The sequence below is a fragment of the Zophobas morio genome, unplaced genomic scaffold, assembly GCF_036711695.1.
Source record: "Zophobas morio isolate AGI-343-1 ecotype UQ-CSIRO unplaced genomic scaffold, CSIRO_AGI_Zmor_V1 ptg000006l, whole genome shotgun sequence".
Lineage (NCBI taxonomy): Eukaryota > Metazoa > Arthropoda > Insecta > Coleoptera > Tenebrionidae > Zophobas > Zophobas morio.
The window spans coordinates 1,783,993-1,807,145 of NW_026972111.1; the positions used below are offsets into that span (position 1 = coordinate 1,783,993).

The following is a 23,153-nucleotide window of genomic DNA, read 5'->3' on the forward strand; positions in this document are numbered from 1 at the left end:
GGCTTGGATTATTTAGTGAGTGGGTGAGCGGTTTCGGCGGTTGGTAGCAGTGCCTGATTTAAATAGCCCGGCGATCATTAATTCGGAGTTGATTTTCGTGATTGGCAACACTGCGGGTGATGGATTGATCTATCGATTTATCGACGAGTGAGGTTATGTAGGCCACCGGAGAATGTGATTTTTTGAGGAAATCGTGAATTGCACAGCAGAGACATAAATAAGCAGCATGTAAAGTGTAAATGTTTTTATCGAGAAGCCATCAAAGCATAAAATTACACCGACATTAATAGGTAGTTTCTAATTTTTTGAATCATTAATGAGTAATCTGAAAACAAAGAAGATTAATTATATTCCCCATGAAAGCGATACTTTTTTTCTTGCAGCATGAAGTATTAATGGGGAGGTCAAGAAAAAAGTTCAATTAAATAAAGCGTCGATTAAAAAATAGGTACACAAAAATTAATATATGCTGTTTCGAGTTGTCGACAGATATGTAACATATAATTTCGTATATTTGATAAAAACGGGGATGGGGTTATTTTTGTTTTTGTAGCGTAATTATGGGTGTTAGGTGTTTTAATTAAACTGTAATTATTTTTTTATACCGGTTTTTATCAAAAGTTAGGAACTAGTGGGGTTGATTATTTTAAAAGTACGGATTAATTAATGATGGCTTTTTTTGGGACGAACCATCCTGGAAAAGTTCTTTTTATAATAATCCCTGTGATGTTTCAATCGGCGGCTACACTTTAAACTTAGTTTCTTATTTTAAAGTAAGTGTTGTTAAAAATCTTTACTGCTGATACATATTTAATTCATTTCAGTTCATCGATCGGCAAATATCCACCTTTATAACTAACGTCTCATTTGTATTTTAATAGAACAGTATTCACTTATACGTTACAACAGCTTTTTCATAACGCTGTAAAAAATAAAACAGAAAGAAATTGATATATATTTTAAGCATTAATGACATTCCCTAATTTTGAGATTCTAAAAAAAAAAAATCAAATGTCCAGCGTCGAATTTTTCCTAAGATTTTGTTTGTTTTTTTTTAATCTTGACCCATTTCTCACAGTGTGTCTTTTTTCTTTTTGAGAAAATTCTCAAGTTCTTAAAAACAGTTCAACAACTGAATATAAAATAACAGCAGCGGTTTTGAGTCCAAATTCTGAACAATATTTAATTTTATTTTCATGCCTGACGTCAAATTTGGCCAAATATTGTGATTTTTATTATCTTTGTTCTGAACATCTTGGCTTATTTCCCAAAGTTTGACTTTTCTTCTCCAAAAAAAAGATTTCAATTTCTTAAAACAACTAAATCGACTGAACCAAATTAAAAGCAGTTTAGACATTTCCAAATTTCAAGATCTTCAGCGACGATATTTTCAAATTTAAGGATCTTTTTATTCGTGACATTGTTGTCTTTCCCAAAATGTTAAAAAAGAATGAGAACGAATTAGAAAATATTTGAATGACATTTTATTTTACCTTCAATTTGTTGGAGATTTTATCGTAATATTTTGATATTTTCATTTTCTCGGTTCGTCAATCTTTCTTCGATTTTTGTGTTTTTGATATTTCAGTTTCAGCATTTTTTAGTTCTTGATTCTTCAAATTTTCAAATTCTCCATTTTTTATATTTTTAAATTCAGTTTTTCGATATTTCAGTTTTAGAATTATTCAATTTTTTATGCTTGGATTTCTCGATTTCTCAATTTTTCGTCATTTCCATTTTTAGATTTTACAATTTTTTTCAATTTTTCAGTTTTCTGATTTTTCACTTTTTCAATTCGTCGATTTTTTTTCTTGACGTTTCGATTTCTCGATCTTTCGATTTTTTTATTCCTCTTTTTTAGAATTTAAGGTTTTTCCATTTTTGGATTTTAGAATTTTTGATTTTTGGTTTTTTCATTTTTCGGATTTAAAATTTTTCGGTTTCTAAATTACTCGAGTTTTCGATTCTTCAATTTTTCCTCGATATTTCAGTTTTGCAATTTTTCAATTTTTTATTCAGCGATTTTCAATTATTCGATACTCTAATTTTAGAAATTTTCACTGTTTTGGTTCTTCGATTTTTCAGTTTTCGATCTCTCAGTTCTCCGATATTACAATACTTTCAGAATTGAAATTTTATTCTAATATTTTGAAATTTAGGGTGAAGATCTTTATTTACCTTATTTCTCACAACGAAAGTTTCTTTTTTAGAAAAATCTGAATTTAATTAAAGTATTAGGGATGACTTTTCAAAACCTTGAAATTTTTTTAGTCAAGACTGTCGTTTTTCACAAAAAAGTCAATAAAAAGAGAGCTTTTTAGGAAAAAGTTTTAAAGAACAAATTCTGAAAAATATTTAATCTAATTTTTATGTTTTGTGTTAAATTTTGCCCAAAATTGTGATTTTTAAATACGATTTTTCGACTTTTAGATTTTTCCATTTTTTGATCTTGCAGTTTCTCGATTTCCCGACATTTGGATGTTTCGATTTCTCGACGTCTCGACTTGTAAATTTTTCAGATCTTCAATTTTTCGATTTTCCAGTTCTTCCATTTTTTTTAGTTCTCATTTTCTCGGTTCCTCAATTTTTCTTGGATTTTTGAGTTTTTCGATATTTAAGTTTCAGAATTTTTTAGTTTTTGATTCTTCAGCTTTTTGATTTTTCATATTCTCCGCTTTTTATATTTTTTTATTCTTCGATTTTTCGATTTCTCAATTTTTCGTCATTTTCATTTTTAGATTTTATTTTTTTTTTAATTTTTCAGTTTTTCGATTTTTCACTTTTTCAATTTGTCAAATTTTTAAATGTTAGATTTTTCAATTTCTCGATCTTTCGATGTTTTGATTTCTCTTTTTTTGAATTTACAGTATTTCCATTTTTGGATTTTTAGAATTTTTGATTTTTCGATTTGTCCATTTTTCGGTTTTTAAATTTTTCGATTTCTAAATTACTCGAGTTTTCGATGTTTCAGTTTTTCGATTCTCCAATTTTTCCTCGATTTTTCAGGTTTGCAATTTTTCAATTTTTTATTCAGCCATTTTTAATTATTCAATACTCTAGTTTTAGAAATTTCCACTATTTTGTTTCTTCGATATTTTAATACTTTCAGAATTCTTTAGTTCTTTGAGTCTTCAATTGTTCAATTACTCGATTTTTTTTCAAGTTTTAATTTCTGGATTTTTCAATTCCTCAATTTTCTTTTTTTTTCCCGATTTTTTAAATTTTAGATTATTCGATTTTTCGATTTTTTAATTTCTATATTTTTTTTATTTTTAATTTCTCCGTTTTTCGATTACTTAATTTCCCGATTCTTCACATTTGAAATTTTTCAATATTTCATTTCGTCAATTTATCGCTGTTTCGTTTTCCCGATTTTTCAATTTTTCGATATTTTAATTTTTGATTTTTAAAATTTTAGTTAATTAGATTTCTCGATTTATTGATATTTCGTTTGTTCTAAGTATATTTCGTTTATCGGATTTTCCGATTTTTCAATATCTCGAATTTCGAATTTTTGTTTTTTCGGTTTTTAATTTTTTCGAATATCGTGATTCATCGAATTTTTGATATTCGATTTCTCAATTTTTCCATTCTTCAGTCTTTAGACTAGAGACAAAAATTAGAAAATATTTGAACCTTTCAAAATACTAAAAAAAAGATTTTCAGATCAAATTTCATATTTTTGCCTTTAAAATTGTATCTATATTTTGACGTTCAGGATGAAGATCTTGACGTATTTCCCACATTAAATTTTTTATGAAAAAAATTTCAATAGAAAAAAATCTTTAAACTTTTGACAACAAATTCTAAAAAATGTTCAATTTTATGTTCACTCTGATGTCAAATTTCGCCCAAGATTCTGGTTACAGCCCTTTTTTCTGAAGATTTTGAATTATTTCCCACTTTAATTTTTTCTTCTTGATATAAATTTCTAGTTTTTAGGACTACAAAAACAACTGAATATAAAATAAATAATTACTTTACTCTTTTTCTAAGAAGGTTAGAAAGTCTGTATAAACTAGAAAACGACGTCTTCAAATTTTAAGATTTTTCTACTCACGACGTCGTCGTTTTCCCTAAATTTTTAAGAAAAATTTAGAAACTTTAAAAAAAAAATTGAGAACGAGTTTTGCGAAAAATTGTATTTTATTTTCATGTGCAACATATTTTTCAAAAGTGTTTCCATTTTTTTTTTTTCAAATCTCGGTGTTTTAGAAATTTTGTCTTAATATTTTGACTCATGTTCTTATTCAGAATTCAAGAAAAAGAGGGAAATCTTCAGAAAACGATTTTGAGAACAAATTTTCAAAGAAATTGAATTTTATCATTATGTCTAACATCGGATTTTTCTTAAAACATTCTTAAAAGATTTTTAAATTTAAAAAATACTTTCGCGGAGATTTTAACTTATTTTTCGCATTTTGGCTTATTTTTTCTTGAGAAAATTTTCAAAACTAAAAGAATCGAATATAAATTCCAGAAGTGGAAGATTTTTTTAATCAAGACATTGTTTGCTTGTTTTATTCAGAAAACCAAGAGAAAATCTAAATATCAATATAAGAAAATTTTTAAAGCAAACTTCAAATTGTTCTGTGTCCTTTAGTTTCCTCCAAGATTTTGAGAAATTAATTGAAAATCTTATTTTTTCTGGTTTCAGATTTTCTCCTTTGCCTTGCAAAAAGTCTTAAGGTCATAACGCAAAATAGAGGAGACTTGATATATCTAAAGGTCACTCTTGAAAAATCTCTAAAGGTGAAGATCATTAAAGAAAAAAATATATTTAATATCATCTGTCTTTCCTAAATGCTATTTTAGTGATGATATTTAAGTCGCTTCAGTAATATTAGTATGAGAGAACAATTTCTAAACAATATTTAATTTTATTTTCATTTCTAACTTCAAAGATCGTTGAAGATTGAGATTTTAATATCTTGTTTCTGAAGATGTTGGCTTAATTCTTAGAGTTTGATTTCTTTTTCCTGGTAAAGATTTCAGGTTTTTGAAATTACAAAAGAAAGTGAAAATAAGTCAACCTGGCATTTCCAAGTTTCAAAATCTTTTCAATTACTTTTCTCTTTTTCTAAGAAAGTTAAAAAAAAATTCCATAGAAAATAGAATCAAGATCTTACAAATTATGAGAAAACTTGAATTTTATTCATTTGCAACATATTTTTCCTGAAGTTTTGATTTTTTTTTCCTAAAATCTTGACTTTTCCAAAGAAAATTAAAAAGAAAATATAATTTTTAATTTGTTAATATTTTTGCTTAATATTTTGGCATTCGGGGTGAAGATACTGAAATATTTTTCACATTCAATTTTTTTCATATTTACAAATATTAAAACCTTTACTCAGGCTTTTGGGCTAGAACGTCAAGAAAAATGGCGAGTTCACCACTTCCAAATTTCAAGATCTTTATGTTCAATTGTTTCAGTTTTAATATCTTGTGCTTTTTTCTGAAATTCTTAATTCGCATAATTGGAAAAGCTTGAGCTTCCAAAAATAAAACAAAAATAATACACATCTCGTTAACACAAAATAATATAAATATACTTTTGAGAAATCAAAAACGTCTTTTTTATTCAGAAAACCAAGAGGAAATCCAGATATTCATAAAAGGAGATTTTGAAAGCTCTCATTATTTTGGTTTCAGATTTTCACCCTCATTTTGCAACAAATCCTGAGAACAAATTTTGATAAAACCTGAATTTTATTGTCATTTGCAACAAATTTTTCCTGGAGTTTTATTTTTAATTTTTTTCTTAAGTCTTAATTTGCTCCCCATAGTTTGATTTTTTTCTTGTTGATAAAGATCTATGTTTTTAAAACTATTCAAACAACTGAATATAAAATAGGTCATGATAACATTTCGAAAAAAGGTAAAAAAGAATATATTTTGACAAGAAATTTCAAAATATTTAAAAGAAGTTTTAATTTACTTTAACTTTGTAAATATTTTTTTTCGAAAATTTCGAGATTTTCTCGTAAATGGCAATCTTAGGGCCATAAAAATGAAATAAATACCAAATAAAGCAGATATGGGGAATTTCTCTTCAAAAGATCAATATATTGAAAAATGAAACCCAAGAATATGGATTTAAAATTACGACGAAACGAATTTTTGTTTTTAAGCTGCTTCAGTTATATCAGTATGTAGCTTAATAACGGTTTTTGACTAACAGATATATTTACAACACAAAACATACACATAAACATGGCTTGATACTCGCTCGAGAGATCATTGTTGACTCTATCGGGAACTACCCTAAAATATTGGTAGTGCCGTTTTTGAGTGAACGGCGCAGGCGCGGTTGAGTCAGGAGAAAGTTCTCGAACAGAGCTAGAATACAGCCATTTTGTCATATAGAAAAGTAAAACATTAAATTCCATAAGACCATCACGTCACCATAAGTGTTTAAAAGTAATGACGTTCTAGTAAATTACTATTAAATAAAGCTTTTTAAAATTTCCTCAAACACGCAATGCGGTATTTATTAAGTTCTGTGTAAATATCAGTACAATTTCGCACTACAACTTCTAAGATTTTTTTTTTGGCGCTCGATGAACTGAAATTACGAAATATTTTTCAAAAGCTCTAACTATGCGTTCCGCGTCACCGACGGTACCGGTGGTACTCTCCGTCCGGAAGTCCCTTCCGCGCCGCGTCGAGCACACACAGGGTGTCCACAAACCCATAAACAACCGTCATATATTCCCACTCCCTACCGCCACTCCGGCCCTCATCCATCACGCCGCCGATAATAACAATTCCGCAACATTCAATTACGCGAGCATTTCCACGTTGGTCGAATGACTCAGCCACCCATTTCCTACCAGCCTCGAGCAAGAATCCCAAAAAAACTTACATTTACTGTGCGGAGGTGTCATGGCAAGCGCTGAAACCGACGGCATGGGTGGAAACGGCAGAGGCGAATGGTTATCAATTTCTTGCTTCATATTGATGGTGGGCGGCAGACTAACAGGTGGCGAGGACCTGAACTCCTTGCCGCCGCCGCCCGCCGGCAGCGTCAGGTCGATCTCGGGACTCCCCGACGGGTCCGGCGTCCGCGTCTTGTCGTCGTCCTTCGGCTTGTCCTCCTTCGAGCCCGACTTCCGCACGCACAGGTTCTCGGGGGTGGCGTCGTCGGAGGGCGGCGGGGACGGCTTGGCGGGGTCGTGGGGGCCGCACAGCTCGCCGGACCGACGGCGGGGCCGCGCCTGCTTCCGCCGAGGAATGGGCGATTGGCACTCGGGACGCGGGAGGAGCGACTCGGGGAAGGACAGGCGGGACATGTGGGGCAGCTTGACGGAGGGCTCGTAGTTGGAGGGACAGGATAAGGGCGAGAAGGGCGACGTGCGCTCGCCCGGGGTGCGGACGGTGACGCCGGGCGTCGGAAACCTGCAACAAATCGGTGGGGTTAACTCAATCGCGACGAATTTGGCTCCGACGTACCTCCCGAAGTAGTTCCTGTCGAAGTCGTTCGGCGACGTCGACGGCGTCGGCGTTTGGTTGATGATCGACGTCGACTCCTTGTCGACCCCGAAGGGGTCCTGGTTGGCCAGCCCCCGCACTTGGAGGCTCTCCGCCGCCTTGATCAAGCTCTGCAGCTGCTCTTGCACCACGCTGATCTCACCCTTATACATGAAATCGACGATGGCCTGAACCTCCCACCCGCTGAAGTCCTTTAACACGATCACGGGGTGTTTGCACGGGTTCTCCGAGAATATCCGCTGGAAGAAGGGCGAACAAGCACTTAGGACCACTTTGTGGGCCCTCACGGACGTCTCGGCGCATACCAGCGTCACGTCCACCAGAGTCTCGGCCTGGAGGAGGGCGTCGAAGGCCGCTAAGATGTGCGTCTGGTGGTTGTTCCATCGCAACGAGTAGTGGGACTGGGTCATTTTTTTCTTTTGAGGTTAAGCGAGGGCGAGCGGTGCTAGAGGGTGAGGTCAGACCGCGGGCGGCATTCTCTTTCGTCTCCTACGGAATTTTGAGTTTCTGAAAAAATAAATCAGAGTTAAATAGTTGCGGTACCACCAGAAAAGCCAACTGGTAAAATCTACGAACAGAGATGTAAAAAAGGGCGTCATACAAAAATTGTTAAATCGAACTTTCACTTTAACTACTAACGTGTAACGAAATTTCGACTCACTAATTTTAAGTGCCTCAACAACTGCAACCTATTCCAAGTACCCGTGCTCGTATGCGAATGCCCAAACTAACTAAAGAATTTGCATCTGTTAACCCTCCTCCCCCCTTATCTCCACGGACAATTGCTTATCTACGTACTCGACTTGTTGGCCATTGGGTTTTCACAAAAGCTCAGGTACATGCACATGTGTCCGACTACCTGTTTGAACGGTACGTTGCGGTATTAAGAGTTCCAAGAAGTATTTTGACATGCGTATCTATAATCCTCGGGCTAATATCCCATTAGAAATTATCGGCAAAGACTTTATTCAAGGAGGTTAATAATCCGAGCTGAGAAATTTATTGCTACGATATATTGCCGCACGGGTAAATTACTGGAATAGATATATCAGTTGGCTGGGTACTGTTGGGTATTTATTTATTGGGTTTCGAAGAAATGTGGAAGGGTTTGAAGCTTTAACACATCTGCATGCGACATTAACGGCTAACTTACACGTGGAACCAGGGTGGATAAGTGGTTTTGCATTCGTCATTCATTCTGTGAGGCCGCCGAGGTGGTACCAGAAATGCGCTTTTGTTGGTGGTAAATAAGATGATTTATCGAAAATCGTACGTTCATTTCCAAAGTACAACAAGCAAAAAATAACATGTCATAAATTGATAAACAATTTTTTGTCATATGCTAACAAAGTACTAAAAATTAAAATTATTGTCTGGAGTTTACTGAAGTGAAAAATTAAAATAATATGTAATGTTAATAAAAAATGTAAACATGTAACTGTTAGTGTTTTCTACAGTTTTTGCATAAAATTGAGTACAATTGCATTATATAACTTGGATAATTGGATATATTCTGAACATATTAAAATAAGTAAACAAATATGTTATGACAAAAAAATAAAAACCACTTTATCGCTAAAATTACTAAGCTGGAAACTTTGATAATAGTTTAATCAATAAAAAAGTATAGGTAAAACCAAGTCTTTTTGTAGTAAGTCTCAGAACAAAAACTTGTTCTATACTACATTCCAACGTCGGTAAGAATCAGTGATCACGTGAGACGTGGGTGTTCAACCCCAGAGTTTGCTAAGGCAGTTTTACACTGTACAATTCGTATTTGCGTTGATAACAGATACATATAGAAGTTAATCAAAATATCTAAAAATATGTAGCCTTTCCTATTTAAAAAACTAAGTCTTCAAAATAGAACACTCAGTATAGTTGAAAATAATTTCATTGTATGGTATATACAGGATAATTCATAACATAATGCTAAAAACTTTAGGAGCATTTTGCTGACCTAGAAACAATACAAGTTCATATTAATATATTTTGAAAAAAATTTCAATAAAAAAATTAAATTAAAAAAAGCTTATAATACATCTTGTAACTTCAAAACTGTGAATGTTTGGGTAAGTTAGAATGCATTTTTCTCCTTTTAGTCATCCAGGAAGACTTTTCTTAAGTTTTCCGTATATACTAAGAATCACCCTGTATACCAGAAGGCAGAAAAAAAATAAATGCGTTAAAAACAAGAATAATAAATCAGAAAAAAAAAAATAAATGCGTTAAAAATCTAAAAACAAGAATAATAAATTAAGCTAATAAACCTTTCGAAACAAAAAAATACATTAACTTTACTTAGTTTATACCGAGCCGTAGGCGAGGTTTATTATCTCATGGAAAAATGTTGAAATAATACATTTGAACAAACAAATTCGAGGTTTTTCCCCTAAACGTGGAACAATTTTGCGAATAGTATCAATACATGTTTGATTTAGTCAATTATTTCTAGTTATTTTGAAAACGCTTAAAATAACTATAACCATAACAGTGATAAAAATATACATAACGATTTTTTTTTCTGAAAATACAGAAAACATCCAACGAATGGCTTCTTTCATATTTTCTCGACGTTTCATGACCCCCAGAATATCGATATTCACAAAATTTTATAAGTATGTTATGAATATTGTGTAGACAGTAAAACGCTAACAAAAATTTCTGTAATCATCCCCACCAAAAATCTGAAGACGTCATCTCCAGAATTTTACAGTAGTAACTGTTACTTAAATCTTATAGAACAATAATCCTACTGCACTTGTGGTTTATGAATCCGTCATGAATTTTTACCCTAGACAGACTTAGATTTTTGGAAAAAACTTTAAAATTAATTATACAATTAACTTTGAAACTACAAAACCGATTCATAAACATTTTCAAGATTTACCTTTTTTGGACACTAAAAAATTCTTTCGTATGTTAATAATTTAGCCTCCCAGAGACATCGACGAATCATTTTGATTAACACCTAAACGTGCTCGCTGCACTCGCATTCTGAATATTCTTTTTTAAAATGAATTAATGAACAGATAAAATTGATCAGTGAAATAGAGGTGGGGTGGGTGGGCGGGGTTAATTAAGTATCTTCTGTAGAGTGAGAGTGGGAATTTTTTGTGCTATTTAAGTTAAGTAAGATCAACTTTTTTCTACAGTTTTATGAGCAACCAGTAAGCCCGCTCACCCACTTCATTCTAGTGACTACTCTTAATATTGTTCAGTCCTATCTTAGTAAGTGGTAGCCCCGCCCACCCACCCACTATTTTCTTAGGGAGTATATGATTTGCCAAAATCAGTCTTATCTTACTTAGTACGTGATAGCTCCGCCCACCCACCCATTTCCTAATTTTATTTCTGTTCAGTATAAGATGCATTGTTCCACCTGAGCAGATAAAATTAATCAGTTAAATAGAGGTGGGGTGGGTGGGCGGAGTTAATTATATATCTTCTGTGGAGTGAGAGTGGGAACTACTAGATACTTTTTCCATTTCCCAATTTTTCGATTATATAAATTTTTGATTTTTCAATTTTTAGATCTTTCACTTTTATCGGTTTATCGATTTTTGGATTTTTCTTTTTTGATTTTTAGGTTTCCCAGTTGTTTTCGATTTGCTAATTTATTCGATTTTCCAATTTCTAATTTTTCAAACTTTCGATTTGTCCGTATGCACGATTTATGTATTTTTATATTTTTAAATTTTTCAAAAAGTCGAAAAATCCAGACATTGAAAGACTGAAAGACCGAAAAATCGAAAAATTCGCAAATTTTTCAAATTCTAACTTTTGCGGTTTTTCAGTTTCTGGAATTTCGATTTTTGTCTTTCTCGTCCTCAATTCTTCGATTTTTCAATTCTTGACTTCTGTATGTTTCAATTATTCGAATTTTCGATTTTTCAATTTTTCGATATTTTACTTTCCGATTCTTTAATTATTCCTTGTCTCAGTTTTTTAATGTTACCATTTTCCAGATTTTCGATTCCACAAATTTTCGATTTTTCGACTTTTCGATGTCAGGATTTCTTCTTTTTTAAAGTCGAAAAATCGAGAGATTGAAAAATCGAAAAGTCGAGAATTAGAAAATTCCGGAAATCGTAAATCGTAAAACCAAAAAATTGTCTTTCTGGTCCTCCAACTTTCGATTTTTCACTTTTTTAATTGTTCAGTTAAATATTTGTTGTCTCGGTTTTTTAATTTTTCAATTTTCAGATCTTTCAGTTTTTTCGGTTTATCGATTTTTGGATTTTTCTTTTTCGATTTTTAGGTTTCCCAGTTTTTTCGATTTGCTAATTTATTCGATTTTCTAATTTCTCACTTTTCAAACTTTCGATTTGTCCGTATTCACGATTTCTTAATTTTTCGATTTTTCAGTTTTTATATTTTTCAATTTTTCAAAAAGTCGAAAAGTTCACACACTGAAAAATCGAAAAATCTAAAAATTCACAAATTTTTCAAATTTTAACTTTTGCGGTTTTTCAGTTTCTGGAATTTCGATTTTTGTCTTTGTAGTCCTCAATTATTCGATTTTTCAATTCTTGATTTCTTTCTTTTTCAATTATTCGAATTTTCGAATTTTCAGTTTTTCGATATTTTACTTTCCGATTCTTTAATTATTCGTTGTGTCAGTTTTTTAATCTTACCATTTTCCAGATTTTCGATTATACAAATTTTCGATTTTTCGACTTTTCGATGTAAGGATTTCTTCTTTTTAAAGTCGAAAAATCGAGAGATTGAAAAATCGAAAAGTCGAAAATTAGAAAATTCCGGAAATCGTAAAATCGCAAAACCAAAAAAATTGTCTTTCTGGTCCTCCAACTTTCGATTTTTCACTTTTTTAATTGTTCAGTTAAATATTTGTTGTCTCGGTTTTTTAATTTTTCCATTTCCCAATTTTTCGATTATATAAATTTTTGATTTTTCAATTTTTAGATCTTTCACTTTTTTCGGTTTATCGATTTTTAGATTTTTCTTTTTTCGATTTTTAGGTTTTCCAGTTTTTCGATTTGCTAATTTATTCGATTTTCCAATTTCTCATTTTTCAAACTTTCGATTTGTCCGTATTCACGATTTCTGAATTTTTCGATTTTTCAGTTTTTATATTTTTCAATTTTTCTAAAAGTCTAAAAATCCAGACATTGAAAGACCGAAAAATCTAAAAATTTACAAATTTTTCAAATTTTAATATTACGGTTTTTCAGTTTCTGGATTTTTCAATTTTCGACTTTTCGATTTTTGTTTTTGTCGTCCTCAATTTTTCGATTTTTCAATTTTTGCTTCTTTATCTTTCAATTATTCAAATTCTTGATTTTTCAGTTTTTCGATATTCTAGTTCTTCGATTTTTCGAATTCTTAATTTTTCAACAATTCGATTTTTGAATTTTTCAGTTTTTAGATTTAATGGATCTTTGGAATTTTCGGTTTTTCCACTTTTAGACTTTTTTGTTTTTCAAATTTTCGATTTTTCAGTTTTTGGATTTGTTCAATGTTTAGAAAAATCAAAAAATCGGGAGACGAAAAAATCGAAAAGTTGAAAACTCGAACAATCTAGGAATTGAAAAACTCCAAACTTATCTAGAAATTACAAAATCGCAAAACTGCATTGCAAATTCGAAAATTTGAATAATACAAAAATTGCTTAATAAAAATGGTAAAATATGTTTAAAGCAGATAACTAACTGGACAAAATGTCCTCTCAGCACTAATAAAAAGCTTAACTGAAGTGTTTGTGCTTATACATCGAAAGAATGTCACGTAGAAATTAGTTTGATTTGAATCATCTGCTCATAGTAGAGGAACAAAATTATTAATTAAGCCACAACTGAACAAAATCTTCTGAATAAACTGAATATCAATATTATATAAAGACACACTTTTAAATGCCAACAAATTTTTTTTTGCTAAATTAGCTTCTCAGGGGCACCAAAGAATATTGTTCTTTTCATGGAAATGCGCAGGAAAGAGTTTCAACGAAGTTGTTTGAATGCTATTGAAAGAATAAATCTCTAGACATTCCCACATTTTTAGAATTTTCTTTTGTAGCCAATAAAGAATTCTCTTAATAACAATTTAACTTCTAAAAAAAGCAGATTTGTATTCGATATAAGTACTCCTAATATTTACGAATTTTTATCGAATGTGTATTAATATTAAAATTCATTGTGTTCGTATTAAAAACGTGTTAGTTCCAATGCTACAAAAAATGAAAAACTAAATTTATAAACAAAATAAATATTTCTGTATTAGAATATTTTCCACAAATGTCGGGGCGCAGGCGAGGTTGGAATCGCGTGATTGTAAAACGGTTCTACAACAAGCGTTTTTTTTTTTACATTCGTGTTAAAAATGAAGGCAAATAAAACTATTTTCTGTGATGATGAAAATGTGACTGACTGAACGTTTATTTACCCTAAAATGAAAATCCGGCTCTAAAATGATATTAATCAGAGAGGTTAAAATTACAGCCGCGGAATTAATTACAATTAAATAAACATAAAAAAGCTGTTGCAACTACACCGGTCACTGTTTTCGAAAAAAAAAAAAACTAGAGCGCGTTTGAAAGTAGTTTTTCATTTCGTAATCCTACCGACTGTGCCATTTAAACGTCTCTTCGCATCGATTTCGGCCCCGGGGTCAATTTCCCTCCACGCCACACACACACAAATCATGTAAACAATTAACCGATCAAAATTCATATTAAATTCCTAGAATAAAACTCATATGAACAGAGTCACGAACCGTTGGCCCGATCGGTGACATGCAAGCCCGTATTTGCGTGCGTATGTGACATATTCGCGCACGTTTCCCATAATCGCTTATTAGGGGTCGATTCGATAACAGTTTTATAATCCCGAAAGTGCACAATCGATACCGATATCGTACTCTTATACACAATATTTTTTCTGCGGCCGTTTTCGCCCCGTCTGTCCGCCGGACATAAACATGAAGAGTTTAATTTGCGGGTACGTACCGGCATTGTAATTACGCTATTAACTATTGACATTGATGATTTCAGTATTTAATTGGCCGATCGATAACATATAAAAGGAGGATTATCATTTATTAAACGAACAGAGGTCTTTCTATTTTCGTGATGATTAACGGGAACCATTACACATAAGTTACCAACTTTACAAGCATCTGACTTATTTACATATTTTATTGTCTTGAACACACGGAATTTTGTCATAGACATAAATTACGTATTTATCAGGGCTGGAATGGGGGGCATTTCGCGACCGCTGCCAACTGGGTGACGAAATGCGGAGGGTTGCGACGGATACGTAACTGCTTTCACAATTTATATTTATAGGAATTTATTATTCCGCATACATCGACTGCTTACACCTTCGCACTTAAATCATCATTTTATTGCAAATCTTTATTATTATTAAAATTAATTCTTTGTTTTATGAACATTTAAAAAATAATGACATATATTGCAAACGAAAATTTTTGCCATGACGTCAATAACTTTACAGAGGGGATGAAAAAAATTAATTTTAATCGTTATTCTGTAAGCTGAAATTTTTTCCTGTTAAAATAATTTCATTGTTCATTCCACTAATTTTGCGTCACGAAATATTAAGAAATCTTCACCAAAACTACTTAGGAATTATTTAAATGAAATCTCTTGCCAGATTTTTGGTGGCCTGCACTAGATAGAACGATTGAGAAACCATTGTGAAATTTATAAAACCAATAACAATAATTTCTAAATCTATAGTCGGGGAAATTTAAATTTGACTTTACAAAATTAACTTCTGTCAATTATTGTTTAATGGCATTTTATCAGTGATCATTCTTTCAATGCTGCCTCTGTTAACAATAATTATGTGACAGAAATTATAACATTTTTATGGTGATCCGATGGTGGATTTAAAAGCAAGATTTGCCACTTTGGATTTCCGCGACTGTACTAGAATATACCGGGTGTCTGGAAAATGGCGGACTAACTCTTCAGTACGTTATGTACGGGAGTTTCAGAACACTCAGAAAAATAATAAACAAATTAGTAAGGGGAATTTGAAAAAAAAAATTCAAAATTCCTGCCTTGTGCATATAAGTAAGCTCGTAATGTTTCCAAATTTTGATCATTTTTTGAAAAAGTTAGTCATCAGTACTTGCTAAGATAAGAGTGATTTTGGCAGATAACATACCTTCTAAGAAAAGAGAGGGCGGGTGGGCGGGGCTACTACCTGCTAAGATAAAACTGATTTTGGCAAATGTGGCAATTTTTCAATTTTCGACTTCTTTATCTTTTAATTATTCAAATTTTCGATATTTCCAATTATTCGATAGTTCAATTCTTCGATTTTTCGATTTTTGAATTTCTTTATTTTTGAACAATTCGATCTTTCGGTTATTCCATTTTTAGATAATTTTCTGTTTTTCAAACTTTCGATTTTTCAGTTTTTAGATTTGTTCAATCTTTAGAAAAATCAAAAAATCGAGCGACTAAAAATCCGAAAAGTTGAAAAACGAAAAATCTAAGAATTGGAAAACCCCAAACTTTAAAATCAGAAACATCGCAAAACTGCGTTGATCATTTTTTGTAAAAGTTAATCATCAGTACTTGCTTAGATAAGAGTGATTTTGGCAGATAACATACCTTCTAAGAAAAGAGAGGGTGGGTGGGCGGGGCTAGTGCCTGTTAAGATAAAACTGATTTTGGCAAATGTGGCAATTTTTCAATTTTCGACTTTTTTGTCTTTGAATTTTTCAAATTTTCGATATTTCCAATTATTCGATAGTTCAGTTCTTCGATTTTTCAATTTTTGAATTTCTTTATTTTTCAACAATTCAATCTTTCGGTTTTTCCATTTTTAGATAATTTTCTGTTTTTCGAACTTTCGATTTTTCAGTTTTTAGATTTGTTCAATCTTTAGAAAAAGCAAAAAATCGAGCTACTAAAAAATCGAAAAGTTGAAAAACGGACAATCTAAGAATTGGAAAACCCCAAACTTAAAAGAACTGAAACATCGCAAAACTGCATTGATCATTTTTTGTAAAAATTAGTCATCAGTACTTGATAAGATACGAGTGATTTTGACAGATAACATACCTTCTAAGAAAAGAGAGGGTGGGTGGGCGGGGCTACTATCTGCTAAGATAAAACTGATTTTGGCAAATGTGGCAATTTTTCAATTTTTGGCTTCTTTATTTTTTAATTATTCAAATTTTCGATATTTCCAATTATTCGGTGCTTCAGTTCTTCGATTTTTCGATTTTTGAATTTCTTTATTTTTCAACAATTCAATCTTTCGGTTTTTCCATTTTTAGATAATTTTCTGTTTTTCAAACTTTCGATTCTTCAGTTTTTAGATTTGTTCAATCTCTAGAAAAATCAAAAAATCGAGCGGCTAAAATTTCGAAAAGTTGAAAAACGAACAAAAAAGTGTCAATTTTTCAATTTTCGACTTCTTTATCTTTTAATTATTCAAATTTTAGATATTTCCAATTATTCGATAGTTCAGTTCTTCGATTTTTCGATTTTTGAATTTCTTTATTTTTCAACAATTTGATCTTTCGGTTTTTCAATTTTTAGATAATTTTCTGTTTTTCAAACTTTCGATTTTTCAGTTTTTAGATTTGTTCAATCTGTAGAAAAATCAAAAAATTGAACGACTAAAAATTCGAAAAGTTGAAAAACGAACAATCTATTAATTGGAAAATCCCAAACTTAAAATCTGAAATATCGCAAAACTGCATTGATCATTTTTTGTAAAAGTTAGTCATCAGTACTTGCTTAGATAAGAGTGATTTTGGCAGATAACGTACTTTCTAAGAAAAAAGAGGGTGGGTGGGCGGGGCTAGTACCTGATAAGATAAAACTGATTTTGGCAAATGTGGCAATTTTTTAATTTTCGACTTCTTTATCTTTTAATAATTCAAATTTTCGATATTTCCAATTATTCGATAGTTCAGTTCTTCGATTTTTCGATTTTTGAAACTAACAATTCGATCTTTCGGTTTTTCCATTTTTAGATAATTTCCTGTTTTCAAACTTTCGATTTTTCAGTTTTTAGATTCGTTCGATCTGTAGAAAAATCAAAAAATCGGGCGACTAAAAATTTGAAAAGTTGAAAAACGAACAATCTAGGAATTGGAAAACCCCAAACCTAAAAACTGAAACATCGCAAAACTGCGTTGATCATTTTTTGTAAAAGTTAGTCATCAGTACTTGCTTAGATAAGAGTGATTTTGGCAGTTAACATACCTTCTAAGAAAAGAAAGGGCGTGTGGGCGGGGCTACTACCCGCTAAGATAAAACTGATTTTGGCAAATGTGGCAATTTTTAAATTTTCGACTTCTTTATCTTTTAATTATTCAAATTTTCGATATTTCCAATTATTCGATAGTTCAGTTCTTCGATTTTTCGATTTTTGATTTTTTTTATTTTTCAACAATTCGATCTTTCGGTTTTCCATTTTTAGATAATTTTCTGTTTTTTGAACTTTCGATTTTTCAGTTTTTAGATTTGGTCAATCTTTAGAAAAATTAAAAAATCGAGCGACTAAAAATTCGAAAAGTTGAAAAACGAACAATCTAGGAATTGGAAAACCCCAAATTTAAAAACTGAAACATCGCAAAATTGCATTGATCATTTTTGTAAAAGTTAGTCATCAGTATTTGCTTAGATATGAGTGATTTTGGCAGATAACATACTTTCTAAGAAAAGAGAGGGTGGGTGGGCGGGGCTACTACCTGCTGAGTTAAAACTGATTTTGGCAAATGTGCCAATTTTTCAATTTTCGACTTTTTATTTTTTAATTATTCAAATTTTCGATATTTTCAATTATTCGATAGTTCAGTTCTTCGATTTTTCGATTTTTGAATTTCTTAATTTTTCAACAATTCGATCTTACAGTTTTTCAGTTTCTCGATTTATCGATCCTTCGAATTTTCGGTTTTTCCAATTTTAGATATTTTTCAATTTTTCAAATTTTCGATTTAGCAGTTTTTAGATTTGTTCAATCTTTAGAAAAATCAAAAAATCGAGCGATTAAAAAATCGAAAAGTTGAAAAACGAACAATCTAGGAATTGGAAAACCCCAAACTTAAACAATGAAATATCGCAAAACTGCATTGACCATTTTTTGTAAAATTTAGTCATCAGTAGTTGCTAAGATAAGAGTGATTTTGGCAAATAATATACCTTCTAAGAAAAGAGAGGGTGGGTGGGCGGGGCTAGTACATGCTAAGAAAAAACTGATTTTAGCAAATGAGATACCTTCTAAGAAAAGAGAGGGCGGGTGGGCGGGGCTACTACCTGTTAAGATAAAACTGATTTTGGCAAATGTGGCAATTTTTCAATTTTCGACTTCTTTATCTTTTCATTATTCAAATTTTCGATTTTTCCAATTATTCGATAGTTCAGTTCTTAGATTTTTTGATGTTTGAATTTATTTTGAATTTCTTAATTTTTCAACAATTCGATCTTTCAGTTTTTCAGTTCCTCGATTTATCGATCCTTCGAATTTTCGGTTTTTCCAATTTTAGATATTTATCAATTTTTCAAATTTTCGATTTTTCAGTTTTTAGATTTGTTCAATCTTTAGAAAAATCAAAAAATTGAGCGACTAAAAAATCGAAACGTTGAAAAACGAACAATCTAGGAATTGGAAAACCCCAAACTTAACAAATGAAACATCGCAAAACTGCATTGACCATTTTTTGTAAAATTTAGTCATCAGTACTTGCTAAGATAAGAGTGATTTTGGCAGATAACATACCTTCTAAGAAAAGAGAGGGTGGGTGGGCGGGGCTACTACCTGCTAAGGTAAAACTGATTTTGGCAAATGTGGCAATTTTTCAATTTTCGACTCCTTTATCTTTTAATTATTCAAATTTTCGATATTTCCAATTATTCGATAGTTCAGTTCCTCGATTTTTCGATTTTTGAATTTCTTTATTTTTCAACAATTCGATCTTCTGGTTTTTCCATTTTTAGATAGTTTTGTTTTTCAAACTTTCGATTTTTCAGTTTTTAGATTTGTTTGATCTGTAGAAAAATCAAAAAATCGGGCGACTAAAAATTCGAAACGTTGAGAAACGAACAATCTAGGAATTGGAAAACCCCAAACTTAAAAACTGAAACATCGCAAAACTGCATTGATTATTTTTTGTAAAAGTTAGTCATCAGTACTTGTTTAGATAAGAGTGATTTTGGCAAATATTATACCTTCTTTGAACAGAGAGGGTGGCTGGGCGGGGCTAGTACATGCTAAGATAAAACTGATTTTGGCAAATGAGATACCTTCGAAGAAAACAGAGGGTGGGTGGGCGGGGCTACTACCTGCCAAGATAACACTAATTTTGGCAAATGTGGCAACACTGTATAAAAAAATATTAAATTTATTTTGACAGGACATTATTTGTCCTTGAAGCACAAATAAATCTGTTATTTTTAATTCTCTGTAAAAAAAAAATTCTTGTGGAACCTTACCTCAAAATATTTAATAATTTTTTGAAAAGTTGTAATCGCGTTTTTGGTGGATATCAAAAGAAATATAATTATGTCAATCTTTTGTATGATTAAAAAGAAGAAAATAATCGACGACAGGTAGAAAGCGTATTATTTCACACACTTTGAATTCAATTTACTCGTCAAAATTGTAAATAACCGAAAGGATAAGAGAAAAAAAATTATTGACATCTTCGTGTTCATAATTAATAATTATGAACCGAATTTCACAGTACACATTTGTCAAATGGAACCCATTACAACACTTTCCTAAATTAAACTCGGGAAATATTTGTAAATGTATGAATTTTTAATAAAACAATGCAAGATTATTGCATATTATTAAATTCCTCAAAAAATTGAGACTTGTTCACAGACAACCAAAAAAAAAATTAAGTGGATTTATGGATTTATTAGATACTACATTATGGACAAAAAAAACATTGTTTATTTGTAATATAACGTGAATTTAGATCAGTGATGTGTCATAAAATTTGGACGTTTTATCAAATTAAATATAGATATGTAAAGTAACCCCTAACTAATTTGTAACATTCCTTTTTTATTTAAAATCGTACTTATGTTTTACTGTATGCCAAATTTATACTTTTTACTTCTCAAGCGTAAGCTAAGGACGTATTGTAACGGTCTAAATAAACTTAGACCATTTTTGAAGAAAATGAAATTTGAAAAAGTTTGATCTGTAAATAAAAAATACCACTGGCCATCTAAAATTTACCCGTAATTAATTTATTCATTTTCTTTCAAAAATCACTTTGCAGTATGTACATTATTCCGTAAAGTGCTTCGAAACGAGCAGAACTTTCAAATCAGGAAATTTTAATCCTTGTCACACTTTAATCTGTGTACCTAAGTATTTATGGAATTATGGAAACCCCCAAAGAGGAGGCGGACAACTAATATCCCTGGCTGCTGGGTACCGAGAATACTTTTGTGTAGGAGAGTACATACAATATATTAGAATTGGAATGTTTCTACCCCTAAAACGTTAACAAATATTGCCAGTCTAATTTTTTCAACTCATTTAGATTTGTGAACAGTAATAAACTTGACAATTTTTGGTTACAAAATTTAACTAATTAGACAAAAAATTTATGTCATCAAATAAAAACTAAGTGTAATAATTTTCAACAGTTCTAAATTTGGAAACACGGATCACTAATTCTAGACTTTTCTAAAGTGCCAAAATTGGCTTTTACTTTTCTAAAAAGATTAACGATTTTTCGAATTGCAACTTAAATATGTTCATGTATGCAATATATTCCCGGATTGGGTTAACAAGAGGAAAACCTTTTTTATTTGTGACTTGATGAAAAATATCAAAGGAATAAATTTTTTGCTTGACATAAAATAATCAGTTTACATATAAAAACTGTTAGGTTACGCAGGATTTTCTAAATACATTAATTTTTTGCTAAAATTTCACAAAGATCGTCTTTTGTTTAAAATGTTACGGCATAGATGAAAATAGTTACCGGCATGTTATAACCTTATATTATATGCATATTTTTTCATATTTGGCACAGTTAACTATTTTTTGCATTCATTGCTGCATTGTTGGTGGTCATGGGTGAAAATCTTAATTTCAATACAGTTGGTGATTGGCAGTATGCAGGTAAATAAGTACCGACCTTTTCTAGTCATGCGGATGGGTTTTTCCAAGATTTTATTTATGACCACTTCCAATTAGGCGTGTTACTGAAATTCTTTACTTGACGGTCTCTAAGCCGGATGTTGTAAATATAGGTAATTCTGCAAAGGGTTGGAAGAGATGGAGAACCCGGAATGGATTTGTAAGTATTTCGTTCTTCGATTTCCAAATTCATCATTTGTCTACGAACTTGGCGACAGAGCAGTGATATTACGAATAATTAAAGAAAACGTCTTCCAAACTATCATCAGAGTTGGTTCTAGATGGTGATGGCAAAGCGGTAGGTATTTTAAAATATATTTTCAATCCTCAGACTAAATACTAAGAGAACCAAATCAAAAATTATGTTTTATATGTTATATAAGAGTTTGTTTGGTTGAACGCGCTAATCTCAGAAACTACTGGTTCGAATTCAAAAAATATTTTTGTGTTGTATAGTCCATTTATCGTATTATTTATAGGCTGTATAACATCACGCTGCGATCAATAGGAGCGAAGTAGCTATGAAAAATTCGGAAAAACGGGAAAATTATTCCTCCTTTGACAGCTTCCAATAAAAATGTTTGTTTATTTTTTGGACACAACATTTAAAGTGTTTCTAAAGATATTTGGAAACAGAATTAGATACTTTTATTGCATTCTTAGCGGGATATAGATGCCTCTACTATAAATGTTATAAATTTTGGATTGTTGTTATTTCGACGTACTCTTGATTTTAATACGGACCATATCATTTCAATCGGTTTAAGCACACTGTGATAAGGAGGTTACTTATTTTCACCACTGATCACAACGAAAGACTACCGAGATACTAACGATTCTTTTATTTTTCAGAGCAACTCTACCTCTGTTTCCAAATTTCTTCAGAAATACTGTACCTTCGCTTCACCTGGCCGACCATAAATCCCACTTCCCGCCTCCTCCAGTTAAAACTTAGTTAAAAACGAGCATTCGCGTGGCGATCCCTAACAAGACTTCTCTCCAGACAAGCCAAATATTTATAAATAATTAGCACATCGCGGAATTTTTCGGCGCGTCCAAATCCACAAAATTCATCGTCAACTAAAACAATTCCCAATCTCACAAATTCCCCAGTGTGGATAAATGCCGCAACTTCCAGAGAACACAAAGTTAAATTTACGAATTTACGCAAGTTTATTCGCGCCCGTAGTCAAAAGAAACGTACATTTTCACATATTTCACAAACAGACGAATTTTAGAGCGCTAAAAACACAAACGAGTAGATTCGACACGACAAATACAATTAATTGGTGGTGCACCACTTGAATGGGAAGTTTTTGTGCGGCGATATCGTTGAGGTGATAACGGGTTTTTTGAGACTTTGAAGATTTTTGTTTGTTGATCACACGAAAGTCGCATTTATATTTCTGTTTAAGCCAATAACGCACATGTTGTCAATATGCCTAAAGTTTAGGGATCAGATTTGGAAACAGAGTGCGCCAGCGTCAAGCTGCAGCGATTATTTCAACACGTGGTTCTGAAAGCTCAAAGCTCGAGCAGGAAAATTAG

At 31.6% G+C, this 23,153-nt stretch overlaps 1 protein-coding gene across 2 annotated transcripts in view; it reads right to left on the bottom strand.

The window, feature by feature from the left end:
* Lov (jim lovell) overlaps positions 1–23,153 on the bottom strand; it is a 303,156-nt gene that overhangs the window by 9,012 nt on the left and 270,991 nt on the right. For both annotated transcript variants that reach the window (XM_064047460.1, XM_064047462.1), the window contains 2 exons: positions 7,453–7,998; positions 6,866–7,398 (listed from right to left, as the gene is read on the bottom strand). In XM_064047460.1, coding sequence (XP_063903530.1) covers positions 6,866–7,398; positions 7,453–7,901 — 982 coding nt within the window. In that variant the 5' untranslated portion in view covers positions 7,902–7,998. The remainder of the gene's footprint in view (positions 1–6,865; positions 7,399–7,452; positions 7,999–23,153) is intronic.